At 44.0% G+C, this 16,839-nt stretch overlaps 1 protein-coding gene across 1 annotated transcript in view; it reads left to right on the top strand.

Annotated features, from left to right (window-relative positions):
* LOC115110205 (MAGUK p55 subfamily member 3-like) overlaps positions 1–16,839 on the top strand; it is a 30,097-nt gene that overhangs the window by 7,891 nt on the left and 5,367 nt on the right. Inside the window, exons 2-12 of the mRNA XM_065006431.1 lie at positions 1,378–1,435; positions 1,654–1,772; positions 5,777–5,854; positions 6,424–6,504; positions 8,797–8,934; positions 9,488–9,569; positions 10,745–10,830; positions 11,019–11,093; positions 13,281–13,477; positions 14,349–14,413; positions 15,801–15,821. Coding sequence (XP_064862503.1) covers positions 1,399–1,435; positions 1,654–1,772; positions 5,777–5,854; positions 6,424–6,504; positions 8,797–8,934; positions 9,488–9,569; positions 10,745–10,830; positions 11,019–11,093; positions 13,281–13,477; positions 14,349–14,413; positions 15,801–15,821 — 979 coding nt within the window. The 5' untranslated portion in view covers positions 1,378–1,398. The remainder of the gene's footprint in view (positions 1–1,377; positions 1,436–1,653; positions 1,773–5,776; positions 5,855–6,423; positions 6,505–8,796; positions 8,935–9,487; positions 9,570–10,744; positions 10,831–11,018; positions 11,094–13,280; positions 13,478–14,348; positions 14,414–15,800; positions 15,822–16,839) is intronic.

The following is a 16,839-nucleotide window of genomic DNA, read 5'->3' as shown; positions in this document are numbered from 1 at the left end:
TGCACCCGTTACTGAGATGTTTTTTTTCTTCCAGTTTAGATGACTGACGTAGTCTCAGTATTTAATATTTTCTACCATGGCAGTCATTCTCTGGTAAGAACCCTCCAAAGATAAAAGGGTTCTCTGTAAAAACCCTTCATGGAGGGTTCTAGGAAGAACCCTTCATGGAGGGTTCTAGGAAGAACCTTTAGATGATAAAATGGTTATTGGTAGATCCCTTCATAGAAGTTTCTAGGTAGAACCATATAAAGGACGTTCTCTAAAGAACCCGACATGAAGGCTTCTAGGGAGAACTAGATGGTTCTACTTAGCACCTTTTTCTCTAAGAGTGTACTTTAGAAGTAAACACAATTTAAACATCTGTTTTGGGAGAATATTCCAGTTGCAGTATTTGTTATATTTTGAGGGGTATATTTCGTTTTATATAAGCATTTTGCTTCATCCAGGACATGCCGTAATTCTCCCTGCCAACAGACCAGGGAGCTTTATGGGCATTCATTGTCAGTTTGACAGTGAAGGAATGGCTGTTTAAAGGGGTATATCGTCATGATTCTCACACAGTTGACAGCAGACTTGAGTGTAAAGGATGTGGTTATGTTGTTGGTGTTCGTAGGCAGACGAAGCAGAAAGGACAGATTCAGCAGACACACACACATACACTCATTCACTCACTCACTCACTCACACGCACACACTCACGCGCATACACACACACACACACGCACACATAAACAAAGCCTCCTTTGCCATGCCCTGGAGCCCACAGCACAGCGGACACGGTGCTAGCAGTCAATGTGATGAATGGTGCCCGGCTTTGAGAATGTATCACGCTACTTTACGTCTCTATCTTGTTAACACACACACACACACACTGAGGTGAGGCATTGGCTGGTTACTAGAAGTCTAAGACGCAGGCTAGAACCTGTCTATAAAGGATGTACTGGCATCATTAAGAGTCTACCGCTCTCCAGATCCCAGCACATCTGTTCCACACACACATCATTAGAGTATGCAGTACTTTTAGGATCCCCTAAAACTGTCTGCAAAGCCCTTAAACAGTTTTCACCCAGTAACATTCTCTTTAGGAATAACACGTGTGTATATTTTTTCTATTTCACCTTTATTTAACCAGGCAAGTCAGTTAAGAACAAATTCTTATTTTCAATGATGGCATAGGAACAGTGGGTTAACTGCCTGTTCAGGGGCAGAACAACAGATTTGTACCTTGTCAGCTCAGGGATTTGAACTTGCAACCTTTCTGTTACTAGTCCAACACTCTAACCACTAGGCTACCCTGCCACCCATGTATGAGATGAAGAGACCTAAAGTATGAGTATGTGACTCATTTGCTTCCATTTTCTCTCCTTCTCTCTGCCAGGCCTCACCTTTTTGCTGACCCATGAAAGAAGCCATGCCGGTCCTCTCAGCAGGCACAGGTAAAATGAAATACACCACACATGCTGCAAACTTTATGGATCAAAATCGAATCCCAGGCTTACTATGTAGCTCAGTTGGCCAGGGTAGCGGGTTTTGACTGAAAATCTCTTTGGATAAAAGCGTCTGTTATTATATATTACATTACTCGGTCCGATCTGAGGATGTAAACAAAAACGGATCCCAGTTCCTTCATCCTCCCTCCTCTCCTCCTCCACAGGCCTGCACGAGACTCTGGCCCTTCTGACGTCCCAGCTGCGTCCTGATGCCAACCACAAGGAGGACATGGTCTTCCTCAAAGACGTCTTCAGTGAGAAGAGCCTGGGCTACCTCATGAAGGTACACATAAGACTGGGTAGCAGGGGCGCATCTTTTGGAAGTGGGGGGGGAATAACTAATATATATATATATATATATATATATATATATATATATGTATACAGTGGGGCAAAAAGGTATTTAGTGGGGCAAAAAGGTATTTAGTCAGCCACCACTTGTGCAAGTTCTCCCACTTAAAAAGATGAGAGAGGACTATAATTTTCATCATAGGTACACTTCAACTATGACATCACATTGTAGGATTTTTTTATGAATTTATTTGAAAATTATGGTGGAAAATAAGTATTTGGTCACCTACAAACAAGCAAGATTTATGGCTCTCACAGACCTGTAACTTCTTCTTTAAGAGGCTCCTCTGTCCTCCACTCATTACCTGTATTAATGGCACCTGTTTGAACTTCTTATCAGTATAAAAGACACCTGTCCACAACCTCAAACAGTCACACTCCAAACTCCACTATGGCCAAGACCAAAGAGCTGTCAAAGGACACCAGAAACTAAATTGTAGACCTGCACCAGGCTGGGAAGGCTGAATCTGCAATTGGTAAGCAGCTTGGTTTGAAGAAATCAACTGTGGGAGCAATTATTAGTAAATGGAAGACATACAAGACCACTGAAAATCTCCCTCGATCTGGGGCTCCACGCAAGAACGGTGAGCAAAAATCCCAGAACCACACAGGGTGACCTAGTGAATGACCTGCAGAGAGCTGGGACCAAAGTAACAAAGCCTACCATCAGTAACACACTACGCTGCCAGGGACTCAAATCCTGCAGTGCCAGACGTGTCCCCCTGCTTAAGCCAGTACATGTCCAGGCCCGTCTGAAGTTTGCTAGAGAGCATTTGGATGACCCAGGAGAAGATTGGGAGAATGTCATATGGTCAGATGAAACCAAAATATAACTTTTTGGTAAAAACTCAACTCGTCGTGTTTGGAGGACAAAGAATGCTGAGTTGCATCCAAAGAACACCATACCTACTGTGAAGCATGGGGGTGGAAACATCATGCTTTGGGGCTGTTTTTCTGCAAAGGGACCAGGACGACGGATCCATGTAAAGGAAAGAATGAATGGGCCATGTATCGTGAGATTTTGAGTGAAAACCTTCTTCCATCAGCAAGGGCATTGAAGATGAAACGTGGCTGGGTTTTTCAGCATGACAATGATCCCAAACCCACTGCCCGGGCAACGAAGGAGTGGCTTCGTAAGAAGCATTTCAAGGTCCTGGAGTGGCCTAGCCAGTCTCCAGATCTCAACCCCATAGAAAATCTTTGGAGTGAGTTGAAAATCTGTTTTGCCCAGCAACAGCCCCAAAACATCACTGCTCTAGAGGAGATCTGCATGGAGGAATGGGCCAAAATACCAGCAACAGTGTGTGAAAACCTTGTGAAACAGAAAACGTTTGACCTCTGTCATTGCCAACAAAGGGTATATAACAAAGTATTGAGATAAACTTTTGTTATTGACCAAATACTTATTTTCCACCATAATTTGCAAATAAATTCATTAAAAATCCTACAATGTGATTTTTTTTCTCATTGATGAAAATTACAGGCCTCTCTCATCTTTTTAAGTTGGAGAACTTGCACAATTGGTGGCTGACTAAATCCTTTTTTCCCCAGTGTGTGTGTGTGTGTGTGTGTGTGTGTGTGTGTGTGTGTGTGTGTGTGTGTGTGTGTGTGTGTGTGTGTGTATATATATATATATATATATATATATATATAGTACCAGTCAAAAGTTTGGACACACCTACTCATTCAAGAGTTTTTCTTAATTTTTTACTATTTTCTACATGTAGAATAATAGTGAATACATCAAAACTATGAAATAACCCATATGGAATCATGTAGTAACCCAACAAGTGTTAAACACTTTCCCTTGATGACAGCTTTGCAAACTCTTCGCATTCGCTCAATCAGCTTCATGAGGAATGCTTTTCCAACAGTCTTGAAGGAGTTCCCACATATGCTGAGCAATTGTTGGCTGCTTTTCCTTCACTCTGCGGTCCAACTCATCCAAAACCATCTCAATGGGGATTGTGGAGGCCGGATCATCTGATGCAGCACTCCATCACTCTCTCTCGTGGTCAAATAGCCCTTACACAGCCTGGAGGTGTGTTTTGGGTCATTGTCCTGTTGAAAAAAAAACTAAGCGCAAACCAGATGGGATGGCGTATCGCTGCAGAATGCTGTGGTAGCCGTGCTAGTTAAGTGTGCCTTGAATTCTAAATAAATCACAGACAGTGTCACCAGCAAAGCTCCTCCACACCATCACACCTCCTCCTCCATGCTTCACGGTGGGAACCACACATGCGGAGATCATCCGTTTACCCACACCGCGTCTCACAAATACACGGCGGTTGGAACCAACAATCTCCAAATTGGACTCTGGAGCATAGGGCAAAGTTCCTCCGGTCTAATGTCCATTGCTCGTGTTTCTTGGCCCAAGCAAGTCTCTTCTTATTATTGGTGTCCTTTAGTAGTGGTTTCTTTGCAGCAATTCGACCATGAAGCCCTGATTCACACAGTCTCCTCTGAACAGTTGATGTTGAGATGTGTCTGTTACTTGAACTCTGTGAAGCATTTATTTGGCCTGCAATTTCTGAGGCTGGTAACTCCAATGAACTTATCCTCTGCAGCAGAGGTAACTCAGGAGAGCCAGTTTCATCATAGCGCTTTATGGTTTTTGCAACTGCATTTGAAGAAACTTTCAATGTTCTTGACATTTTCTGCGTTGACTGACCTTCATGTCTTAAAGTAATGATGGACTGTCGTTTCTCTTTGCTTATTTGAGCTGTTCTTGCCATATATATCTTCTGTATACTGTACCACCTCTAGCTTGTCACAACACAACTGATTAGCTCAAATGCAATAAGAAGGAAAGAAATGTTAATTTAAATGTATTCTACGTGACTAACAATCAATCAATCAATCAAATGTTTTTCTAAAGCCCTTCTTTACATCAGCTGATGTCACAAAGTGCTGTACAGAAACCCAGCCTAAAACCCCAAACAGCAAGTAATGCAGATGTAGAAGCACGGTGGCCAGGAAAAACTCATTAGAAAGGCCGGAACCTAGAAAGAAACCTAGAGAGGAACCAGGCAATGAGGGGTGGCCAGTCCTCTTCTGGATGTGCCGGGTGGAGATTATAACAGAACATGGCAAAGATGTTCGAATGTTCATAGATGACCAGCAGGGTCAAATAATAATAATCACAGTGGTTGTAGAGGGTGCAACAGGTCAGCACCTCAGGAGTAAATGTCAATTGGCATTTCATAGCCGATCATTCAGAGTATCTCTACCGCTCCTGCTGTCTCTAGAGAGTTGAAAACAGCAGGTCTGGGACCAGGGAGCACGTCCGGTGAACAGGTCAGGGATCCATAGCCGCAGGCAGAACAGTTGAAACTGGAGCAGCAGCTCATGAAGTTTGTTGAGCGAATGCCAAGAGTGTGCAAAGCTATTATAGAGGCAAAGGGTGGCTACTTTGAAGAATCTCAAATATAAAATATATTTAGATTTGTTTAACACTTATTTGGTTACTACATGATTCCATATGTGTTATTTCATAGTTTTGATGTCTTCACTATTATTCTACAATGTAGAAAATAGTACAAATAAATAAAACTCCTTGAATGAGTAGGTCCAAACTGTGTCCAAACTTTTGACTGGTACTGTACCGGTATATATATATTTATTTTATCCAGTTGGATAAACAATCCAAACAGCCTACCTGACCACTCGGAGTTGTCCGCATGGTCCTAAAGCACATCTTTGCCTCGTTTGTATCACATTCCAATTATAAAATCAAAATACAAATTCAGAATGTGGGGGAGGCATGTCCCCACCGTCCCCAGTGAAAGTTGCGCCCCTGCTGTGTGGCAATGTTGCCAATGTTAATGGAAGTTATGGTACACTTATGTTGTTTAATTTGTGTATGTATGTGTGCGTGCGTGTGTGTGTGTGTGTTTGACCTCCCTGACCTCTCCTGTGATTGGCTGCGTGTTGCAGATCCATGAGAGGCTGAGACAGTACGAGCGCCAGAGTCCTACACCTGTCCTTCACAGTGCCGCCTCCTTGGCTGAGGATGTAAGTTCAACAACGCACGCACACAGACACACACACACACACACACAAACAAGGAACACACACACCACACACACTGCCAAAGTGTGAAGCACCCGTCCAATAGAGTCAGTCCCAGTGTGTTTGCTGAGACAGAGGAGCGGTAGATGCAGGTAGTAAGGTATGGAGATTTATAAGGTTACAGTGCGGTAATGTGTTGTGGTCTGAAATTGCTGATTCATCTAAACACTAATGAGACTCTCTCCACATCCTGCCTCTCCTCTCTCTCCTCACGCCAGTTAAGTGGAAAGATGCTGAGCCGTAGCTCCTGGCTGCTTTTTCTCCTGTGTGTGTATTTGTGTGTGCAAGCACACTCTGTTTATTGCTGCTTTAGGCAACAGCCGTGCAACTCTACAGTATATCTATATTTGTGGATTCTATTCCAGACTATTACTGCTAATAGTCTGCTACACTTTCAGTATATATCTGCTACATATTTCAGTTATATCCCAAGCCCACACTGTTGGACACACAGGTTTATACCAGGTCAGAGGTCATGGTCTGACTGACAGCTCTCTTGTGATTGGCGGCAGGTGGCAGAGGAGCTGCAGAGTGGACCAATGAGTGTTGAGGAGAAGGAACTCCTACAGCTGTTGACGTCCCCCCATCTCAAGGTGAACAAAAACACCCAATACACACAGAGAGACCTGGTACTGGAAGGTGGGGCTATTCATGTATCCATTTGTATTGGATTGCTCAATCTGTCAATCTCTATGTACACTAAGTATACAAACGTGTTCCTAATGTTTGGTACACTCAGTGGTGGGAAAAGTACCCAGTTGTCATACTTGAGTAAAAGTAAAGATACCTTCAATAGAAAATGACTCAAGTAAAAGTGAATGTCACCCAGTAAAATACTACTTCAGTAAGTCTCAAAGTGGTAAATATACTTAAGTATCAAAAGTAAATCTAATTGCTCAAATGTACTTAAGTATAAATAATTTCAAATGCCTTATATTAAGCAAAGCAGAAGGCCACATTTTCAATTTTATTTATCGATAGCCAGGGCAAGCTCCAACTCAGACATCATTTACAAACACAGCATGTGTTTAGTGAGTCCCTGTAACGATGTATGCCGAGAGTCGGAAGGAGCAAGTTCAGGGAGTGAATACATTTAATAAATAAACAAACATGAACAAAACAAGAAACAGACACAGACACAATAACGCCTGGGGACGGAACCAAAGGGAGTGACATAAATAGGGCAGGTAATCAAGGAGGTGATGGAGTCCAGGTGAGTGTCAATAAGTGCTGGTGCGTGTAATAATCAACAGTCTGGTGACCCAGAGGCCAGAGAGGGAATATACGTGACAGTCCCCTAGATCAGAGGCAGTAGGGATGACCACTCTTGATAAGTCTGTGAACCTTTTCCTGTCCTGCTAAGCATTCAACTGTAATACGTACTTTTGGATGTCATGGAACATGTATGGACTAAAAAGTACATCATTTTCTTTATGAATGTAGTAAAGTAAAGTACAGATTAGAGGTTGACCGTTTTAATCGGAATGGCCGATTAATTAGAGCCGATTTCTAGTTTTCATAACAATCGGAAATCGGTATTTTTGGGCGCAGATTTGCCAAACATTTTTTACTTTTATTTAACTAGGCAAATCAGTTAAGAACACATTCTTATTTTCAATGACGGCCTAGAAACGGTGGGATAACTGCCTCGTTCAGGAGCAGAACGACAGATTTTCACCTTGTCAGCTCGGGGGATCCAATCTTGCAACATTACAGTTAACTAGTCCAACACAATAACGAATCTCTCTCTCGTTGCACTCCACAAGGAGACTGCCTGTTACTCAAATGCAGTAAGCCAAGGTAAGTTGCTAGCTAGCATGAAACTTATCTTATAAAAACAATCAATCATAATCACTAGTTAACTACACATGGTTGATGATATTACTAGATATTATCTAGTGTGTCCTGCATTGCATATAATCTGACTGAGCATACAAGTATCTAAGTATCTGACTGAGCGGAAGTAGGCAGAAGCAGGCCCGTAAACATTAATTCAAACAGCACTTTCGTGCGTTTTGCCAGCAGCTCTTCGTTGTGCGTCAAGCATTGCGCTGTTTATGACTTCAAGCCTATCAACTCCCGAGATAAGGCTGGTGTAACCGAAGTGAAATGGCTAGCTAGTTAGCGCACGCTAATAGCGTTTCAAACGTCACTCGCTCTGAGCCTTCCAGTAGTTGTTCCCCTTGCTCTGCATGGGTAACGCTGCTTCGAGGGTGGCTGTTGTCGTTGTGTTGCTGGTTCGAGCCCAGGGAGGAGCGAGGAGAGGGACGGAAGCTATACTGTTACACTGGCAATACTAAAGTGCCTACAAGAACATCCAATAGTCAAAGGTTAATGAAATACAAATGGTATAGAGGGAAATAGTCATATAATTCCTATAATAACTACAACCTAAAACTTCTTACCTGGGAATATTGAAGACTCATGTTAAAAGGAACCACCAGCTTTCATATGTTCTCATGTTCTGAGCAAGGAACTGAAACGTTAGCTGTCTTACATAGCTCATATTGCACTTTTACTTTCTTCTCCAACACTTTGTTTTTGCATTATTTAAACCAAATTGAAAATATTTCATTATTTACTTGAGGCTAAATTGATTTTATTGATGTATTATATTAAGATAAAATAAGTGTTCATTCAGTATTGTTGTAATTGTCATTATTACAAAACAAACTATTGGCCGATTAATGGGTATCGGCTCCTTTGGTCCTCCAATAATCGGTATCGGCATTGAAAAATCATAATCGGTCGACCTCTAGTACAGATAGACCAAAAAACTAAAGTAGTACTTTAAAGTATTTTTACTTAAGTACTTCACACCACTGCTCATAATGCAGTTCTGCAATTCTAACATTAATCCTTCTCTCTCTGTCATCTCCCATCAGGCCGTTTTGTCAGTTCATGACACAGTTGCCCAGAAGAACTTTGACCCCGTGTTGCCACCGCTGCCTGACGACTTCGAGGACGAGCTGGAGGAGGAGTCAGTGAAGATTGTCAGACTGGTCAAGAACAAGGAACCACTGGTGAGTCATTGTAACAGAGAGGATGACAGAGAAAAGAGATAAAATTGTAGAGGATGGGAGGATGAGGGGATGAGGAGATATAGGGATGGGGGAAGTGGGAAGTGGGACTGGGTCTGTGTTTGATTGATTGATTGTAAAAAAAACAAAAGAATACAAGAAAAGAGGAAGGAACAGAAAGAATAGATGGGAAGAATTTATTTATTTATTTATCAGTTATTTTACCAGGTAAGTTGACTGAGAACACGTTCTCATTTGCAGCAACGTCCTGGGGAATAGTTACAGGGAAAAGGAGGGGGATGAAAGAGCCAATTGTAAACTGGGGATTATTAGGTGACCGTGATGGTTTGAGGACCAGATTGGGAATTTAGCCAGGACACCGGGGTTAACACCCCTACTCGTACGATAAGTTCCATGGGATCTTTAATGACCTCAGATAGTCAGGACACCCGTTTAACGTCCCATCCGAAAGACGGCAACCGACACAGGGCAGTGTCTGCTGGCAAATGAGGATACAATCCCGGGAGGAGGAAACATCCATCTCTCTCTGTTCCAGGGGGCCACCATCAGACGGGATGAGACCACAGGGTCTGTGATCGTGGCACGCATCATGAGGGGCGGGGCTGCAGACCGGAGTGGTGAGTGATTCAGTCCCATGCTGTCCCTCTCTGTGTCTGGTCTTAACCCATACTGTCTGACACATCCTGATTCATCATCCCCTTCCTCTGTAACTTGCACAGACAAGACACTAAGTACGTTTTTGTTGGTCTGTCAAATTAGATCTATGGACTGCTCGGATAATATTGCCAGACATAAAATGTCTGAAAGCATGGCTAACCGAGACGATGTAACTTCGACAAATAATCAGAGGTCTGGATATAAAATGGCCTTCTATGCAGCAGTATTACTGTAGCCTAAAGTATGTCAGTGGATATACATTTGAATGGTAACATCCTGTATAGAAACTGCAGCTGGGAGATTCCCGAGATGTTGCAGAGATGAAAGCAGCAGCGTAGCGAGAGACAATGGTAGACAGAGAGACAGACAGATGAGGACCTCCGTCGTTATCAGGCTGTTTGAATCTGGGTTCTGTCTGAGAGCCAATCACATATCACACATTGCACACTCTCTCCAATGAGCTGACCACTGCTGTTACCATGGAAATACCATCTACAGACGTGCGTGTCTGTAGTATGTTTGGTGTGTGTGTGTGTGTGTGTGGGGGGGTCAATAGAAAAAGGGGCATTACCATCTGTCTGTTTCTCTGACCTGTACATTATGTGCTTATATGCCTGTCTGTTTCCTCATAGCATCCCTCTCTCCCTCTCTGCCCTCCCTCCCTCTCTCTTTCTCCCTCTCTCCCTTTCTCCCTCCCCTTCTCCCTCTCTGCCCTCCCTCCTTCTCTCTCCGGTAATGAGATGAATTGATCCTATCGCTCATCCCTCTTTGTCAGGTTTCACTGTTGTGACTGCAGTAGATCATGACTGAGGAGAGTGATACCACCACTCCCAAGCCCTATTGTCCATATCTCATCCCAGTTAATAGTGGTATGATTGATATATTACACCTGCTACTGATACAGTGCTGTGCAATATCTCCTCGATACACAATCTGGTGTGCAACCCAAATGGCACCCTAATCCCTATACAGTCCACTACTTTTGACCAGATTCTATAGGTCCTGGTCAAAAGGAGTGCCCTATATAGGGAATAGGGTGCCATTTAGGGAATAGGGTGCCATTTGGAACACAGGCATAGATCTCTACTATAGCTCGCCTGTTGTCTCCCCTCACCACCTCCTTCCCTCCTTCCAGGACTGGTCCATGTAGGAGACGAGCTGCGGGAGGTCAACGGCATCTCCATCATTCACAAGAGACCTGATGAGATCAGTCAGCTTCTGGTGAGACTAGAGTAGAATACTTTGTCTTCCTATTATTTTAGACCACTAGCTCCTGCAGCGCTGTTTTCCTTTGATTTCTGTTGGCAATACATGCAGTATCAACTCTGTCGGGAAGATACAGGAAACTGTGCTCAAATTGAATTTCTGTGAAGCTAACATCCTGCTCCTCTCTGTGTGTTGCCGTTCAGTCCCAGTCTCAGGGCTCCATCACCCTGAAGATAATCCCAGCCGTTAAGGAGGAGGACCGCCTGAAGGAGAGCAAGGTGAGGAACACAACGGTCTGGGCAAGCTCAGTACAGACAAACACAGACTCTGCTCTGGAATGGAGGAAGGGTCAGAATACGACCTGGGCTCAGGCTCACACATACAGTTGGAGAGTCAATGGCAGATGAATTAAAACAGTTGGTGCCAAATGCACTGAGATGTGTAGGTGTAAGTTGAGACGAGTTTCAGACACACTACGTGACCCAAAAGTATGTGGACACCTGCTCGTCGAACATCTCATTTAAAAATCATGGAGTTGGTCCCCCCTTTGCCGCTTCAACAACCTCCACTCTTCTGGGAAGGCTTTCCAGTAGATGTTGGAACATTGTTGCAAGGACTTGCATCCATTCAGCCACAAGAGCATTAGTTAAGTCAGGCACTGATTTTGGGCGATTGGGCCTGGCTCGCAGTTCTAATTCATCCTAAATGTGTTTGATGAGGTTGAGTTAAAGGCTCTGTGCAGGCCAGTCAAGTTCTTCCACACCAATCTCGACAAACCATTTCTGTATGGACCTTGCTTTTTGCATGGGGCATTGTCATGCTGAAAGGAAACGGCCTTCCCCAAACTCTTTGCCACAAAAATTGGAAGCACAGAATTTTCTAGGATGTCATTGAATGCTGTAGCGTTAAGATCTCCTTAAACTGGAACTAAGGGGCCTAGTCTGAACCATGAAAAACAGCCCCAGACCATTATTCCTCCTCCACCAAACTTTACAGTTGGCACTATGCATTGGGGCATATAGCGTTCTCCTGGCATCCACCAAAACCCAGATTCGTCCATCGGACTGCCAGATGGTGAAGCGAGGTTCATCACTCCAGAGAACGCATTTCCACTGCTCCAGAGTCCGATGGTGGTGAGCTTTACACCACTCCAGCCATCTCTTGGCATTGCGCTTGGTGATCTTAGGCTTGTGTGCGGCTGCTTGGCCATGGAAACCCATTTCATGACCCGCCCGACAAACAGCAAAAATTTGACAAACTGACTTGTTGGAAAGGTGGCATCCTATGTGGCATCCTATGACAGTGCCACGTTGAAAGTCACAGAGCTCTTCAGTAAGAGAATGGAGAACTGTATCTGAATGCGGTGACTCGGATGAAATAAGCCGCCGTTTTTCATTATCAATGGAGAAAAAGCTCAAAACTGTGGAGGACGGCAGAGAGAGGGGATGGTGGGATTTGTGTGAAGCATAAACACAATCAGAGGTTCAAGCACTCGCCCTAATCAGCAGGTTAGGAAGAGTACACGGCCATTCTAGGCGGCACTCTGCCACAAATGTGCTCATTTGATCTTTTCCAGCTCCGAACAGCGTGGTGGCGAGTCGATCTGCAAGTCTGATCTAGGCAAGCAGTGAGGAGCGCACATAACAATACAGGCTCCAGACATCACAAGCCAGCAAAAAAGAAACTCATGAAACAGGTTCCACACTCATGAAACAAATAAACACACAACCTCGGGTGATGGATAGCTGTCGGCTATATTAGCCACGACTTTGTGCAGCTTCAAATGTCGAACAAGGTTGGAAATTGTTGTGCCTCCGTCTGCAATTTTCTTCCTGCATGTTTTGCAAATTGCAAATCCGTTTTTTGTTGATACAGCGTCGTCTTTATATCCGAAAATAATAATTGTGGGTATCATCATTCCAAGGGCTCCATCTGAATTCCCCCGCCGTTCCTCTGCACTGCCACGCACAATCTGATTGGCTGCTGTCCGATTCAAACTCTAATCCGTTAAATGAAGAGTTGATGCGCTGCGCACTTTTTTAAATAGCATCATTTTAAATATTTGGGCTTGGGGAGGGTATCAAGTCAGGTCGAGTCATAAAGATCAGGTCCCAATCAAGTCACAAGACATTGGTGTCAAAGTCGAGTTGCAAGTCATCATATTCCTGACTCGAGTCCAAGTCATGCGACTCGAGTCCACACCTCTGATATGTAGTGTATGTTGTATGCACATGTTCTTCATGCACACACACAGGAACATATACAGATAGACTCTGAAATCTATTTACAAAAGCATCACTTTCCCTCTCTCTAGGTTGAGGTGATCTGTCAATTATTTTCTATTACATACCTTGTGTATTTCTGAGATGGTTTAACAGTTTGTGTGTGTGTGTGTGTGTGTGTGTGTGTGTGTGTGTGTGTGTGTGTGTGTGTGTGTGTGTGTGTGTGTGTGTGTGGTCTCTCAGGTCTACATGAGGGCCCTGTTTGACTACATCCCTGCTGATGACAAGGCCACGCCCTGTCAGGAGGCGGGACTTCCCTTCAAGCGAGGTGACATCCTGCAGGTGGTAACTCAGGACGACCCCACCTGGTGGCAGGCCAAACGGGTGGGCGACAGCAACCTCCGGGCTGGACTCATCCCCTCCAAACTCTTCCAGGAGAGGTGAGACTATAGGCAGAGAGGCCCATGGACAGGTGTTAGCTCATAGCTCAGAGAAGAGTCTTAAGTACAATATGAAAATAATCCGATCAAGCCTAGTTTTTGTACTGTACTGTGTCACATGATGCCTCTTATGCATATACTGTAGGACTCTTATATTAGGCGCAGTATGTGGACTGAATTGTTTTCAAAACAGTGCAGGTATCATCATAGAGCTGTCTCTATCTGTTCCATACTCATGTGCTCCACTTTCAGTTAAATCAAGTATCAGAGCAGCTTGGATCTTAACACATGGACCTAAACATAGGCTGGAATGGGAACAGTCCATTATGTCAGTGTCATAATCCCTCAATAGGATGGATATGTAAACGTGTTGGGGTGCTCTGCATTGGGGGTATAAACACACGCAAGCCCCAACCCACTGCCCACTCTGTATTCATCTTAGCTAAGCAGGGGGGAGTGATACCAGCGGCTGCAGCCTGATTGCGGACACACACACACACACACACACACACACACACACACACACACACACACACACACACACACACACACACACACACACACACACTCAAACACTCACACTGTGTTGGATTAATCATGGTGGCTGAAATACAGAGAGGGGAACCTCAGCCAAGCCATGGGTTTAATCTCTCATACTAGCTTTGCTCCTTTTCACTGATAACACATACGAGGCAGGGGTCACATGTGTTATATTTCTCTGTCTCTCTCATGTCCTAATCTTCTCTTTCAATCTCTTTGCCTCCCTCCTTTACTGCCTCTTTTCCTCCCATCTCTGTTCATCTCCCTGACACTGCCATGCTCGCTCTCTTATTTCTTCTCTCTTTCTGTACCCTTCTGTACATTTTCTCAGACGGCTGGCTTACCGGATAAAAACGGGCACACTTCCGAACCCTAAATCCCCTAAAAATCCTACCTGTAAGTGTCCACAAAAAGGTGCTATCTAGAACCTTAAAGGGATAACCCTTTGAAGAACCTTTTATGGTTGCAAGTAGAACCCTTTTGGTTCTGGGTAGAACCCTGTTGGGATCCATGAAGAACCATTTCTAAAAAGGGTTCTACCTGGAACCAAAAAGGTTTATCCTATAGGGACAGCCAAAGAACTCTTTTGGAACGCTTTTTTCTAAGAGTGTACAGATATATACAGACACGTGTTCGCTGTTGTACTCAATATCAAACTGAAGCTCAAGCATATCTTCTGAAGTATAACGTCTTTGTCAGTGATGGTTCATGTTCGTTTTTTACAAGATGTAGATTTCTCCCCCAGATAGATGTGTTTATGTTGACATTTATTTACCCTTTTTCGCTGGTAATTGGTGTCCTCGGGAGTATTAGTATTGACTGTTTATTCTCTGCTGTCATTCGGATGTGTTTTGAAAAGGGACGAGAGAGAAAGAGAGGGGGGGGAGAGAGAGAGAGAGAGAGACGGCTTTGGGAGTGGGGAGAAGAGGGGGAGGGATCACAAAGATATGAATTAATCTTTCATGTCTGGTCCATCTGGCCGGTGAGCACAAAGTGTATCTCTATAGTGAGAGAGACTACAACAGACTAGAACCAATTAACAGGATGAGTGTGTAACAATGTCCATTTTGTCCACTCTGTCTCTCTCCTGCTGCTCTATGTTGTGGGGTAATAGTATTGGGTTTGTCTGAATAGAAGTGGCCAGGTGAGTGTTTAATGAGAGCGGTGGCTCTTCGTGGTCCATAATCCACAGGCGATCCGATTAGGTCTGAGCCCCAGGGAGACAACAAGAGCTTAGCAATATGTCAGCTAGCCGGCTATACCATGGATGCCCATGTCTGTGTGGACTCTCTCTCTCTCTACCATTCTCTCTCTACCTGTCTCTACCCCTATCTCTATCTTTTCTCTCTCTTTTCTCCCTCCTCTCTCTCTCTCTCGACCTGTCTCTATCTTTTATCTCTCTTTTCTCTCTCTTTTCTCTCTCTCTCTATCTCTCTCTCGACCTGTCTCTACCCCTATCTTTTCTCTCTCTTCTCTCTTTCTCTCTCTTTTTCTCTCTCTCTCTTTCCCTCTCACTTTGATTCATTTCCTTGCCACTAGTGAAGCTCATGAGGTTGCCTTTTTAATGTGGGTCAGAGGCTCGACCTCTCAATGACGTTATAGAACCGAGACTGAGACAGTTTGTGCATTTTAAAATCTATAATTCCCGTCTCTCTCTCACACACATTTTTCTCTCATTCTCCAACTACTCACCTGCTAGAAAATGTATATTTTAGAGACCAATTTGTGCAACTGTTTGTCAAAGATTTCTCATCATCCTCCTTTCCCTCACTGCTTACCGCAGATGACCAAGGATGTGACAAAGGTGGGTATACTGGTACAGAGATGTCTGCAATCCTCTTTCTCTCTCTCTCTCTCTCTCTCTCTCTCTCTCTCTCTCTCTCTCTCTGTCTCTCTGTCTCTCTCCCTCACTCACACATAACCATGATAAGGGAATGAGGACAGTGTGCCACTAGTTTTATTGCCACTGTCAGTGATTAAACAGGACATTACTGCACATGGACATGCAGAGAATACTAGTAACCATCCACAATTAGGCATAATCAGATACATGGACATGTGGTGACAGTTTATGTTCTATTACTCTTCTATTTCTCCTGACTTCCATTTGACAATTTGAGGTCCGTGTTTTGAAACTGCTTGGTATGACTATGAGAAGACGGTTACTGTCTGCTTGCAGGCTCCTACTAGAAGGTATATTAGTAAAGGTGTCAAAGCTCTCAGGAGTCTCTCTTTCTTTTGGTGTGTGTGTGTGTGTGTGTGTGTGTGTGTGTGTGTGTGTGTGTGTGTGTGTGTGTGTGTGTGTGTGTGTGTGTGTGTGTGTGTGTGTGTGTGTGTGTGTGTGTGTGTGTGTGTGTGTGTGTGTGTGTGTGTGTGTGTGGATGAGACTCCATGGGTCCTGTACTGCTCTGCTTCCAGCTTAAATCCTCCCCCACTATAGCCAGCCTACGAGACCAGAATAGAGATTCACTGCGATTGCAGTGTGTGTGTGCGTGCGTTCAAATAACGGACTGGACACACTCCAAAAAAATCATACTTTTCAAGATTATTTTAAGCATCTTAACTCATGTTCCGGTGTGCGCCCCAGCCTTCGTAAGATATTCACTGTCTAAGTCGTGGACCAGCACCTACCCTACCTTATAAGAACATTACGTAAAGCATATTATGGCAATGCTTAAAGAGCCCACACTTTGAGAGCCCGTACCTTATTGTATGTGTGTAATGCTAAGGCAGGCCTGCAGACTGGAAAGCACGGCCAATCACTTAAAGATAGCAAGGAACCATCCTCATCATCATCATCATCATCATCATCAGCTTCTATT

This window comes from Oncorhynchus nerka, linkage group LG21, assembly GCF_034236695.1.
Source record: "Oncorhynchus nerka isolate Pitt River linkage group LG21, Oner_Uvic_2.0, whole genome shotgun sequence".
Classification (NCBI taxonomy): Eukaryota; Metazoa; Chordata; class Actinopteri; order Salmoniformes; family Salmonidae; genus Oncorhynchus; species Oncorhynchus nerka.
This window is presented reverse-complemented; position numbering and strand designations above follow the sequence as displayed.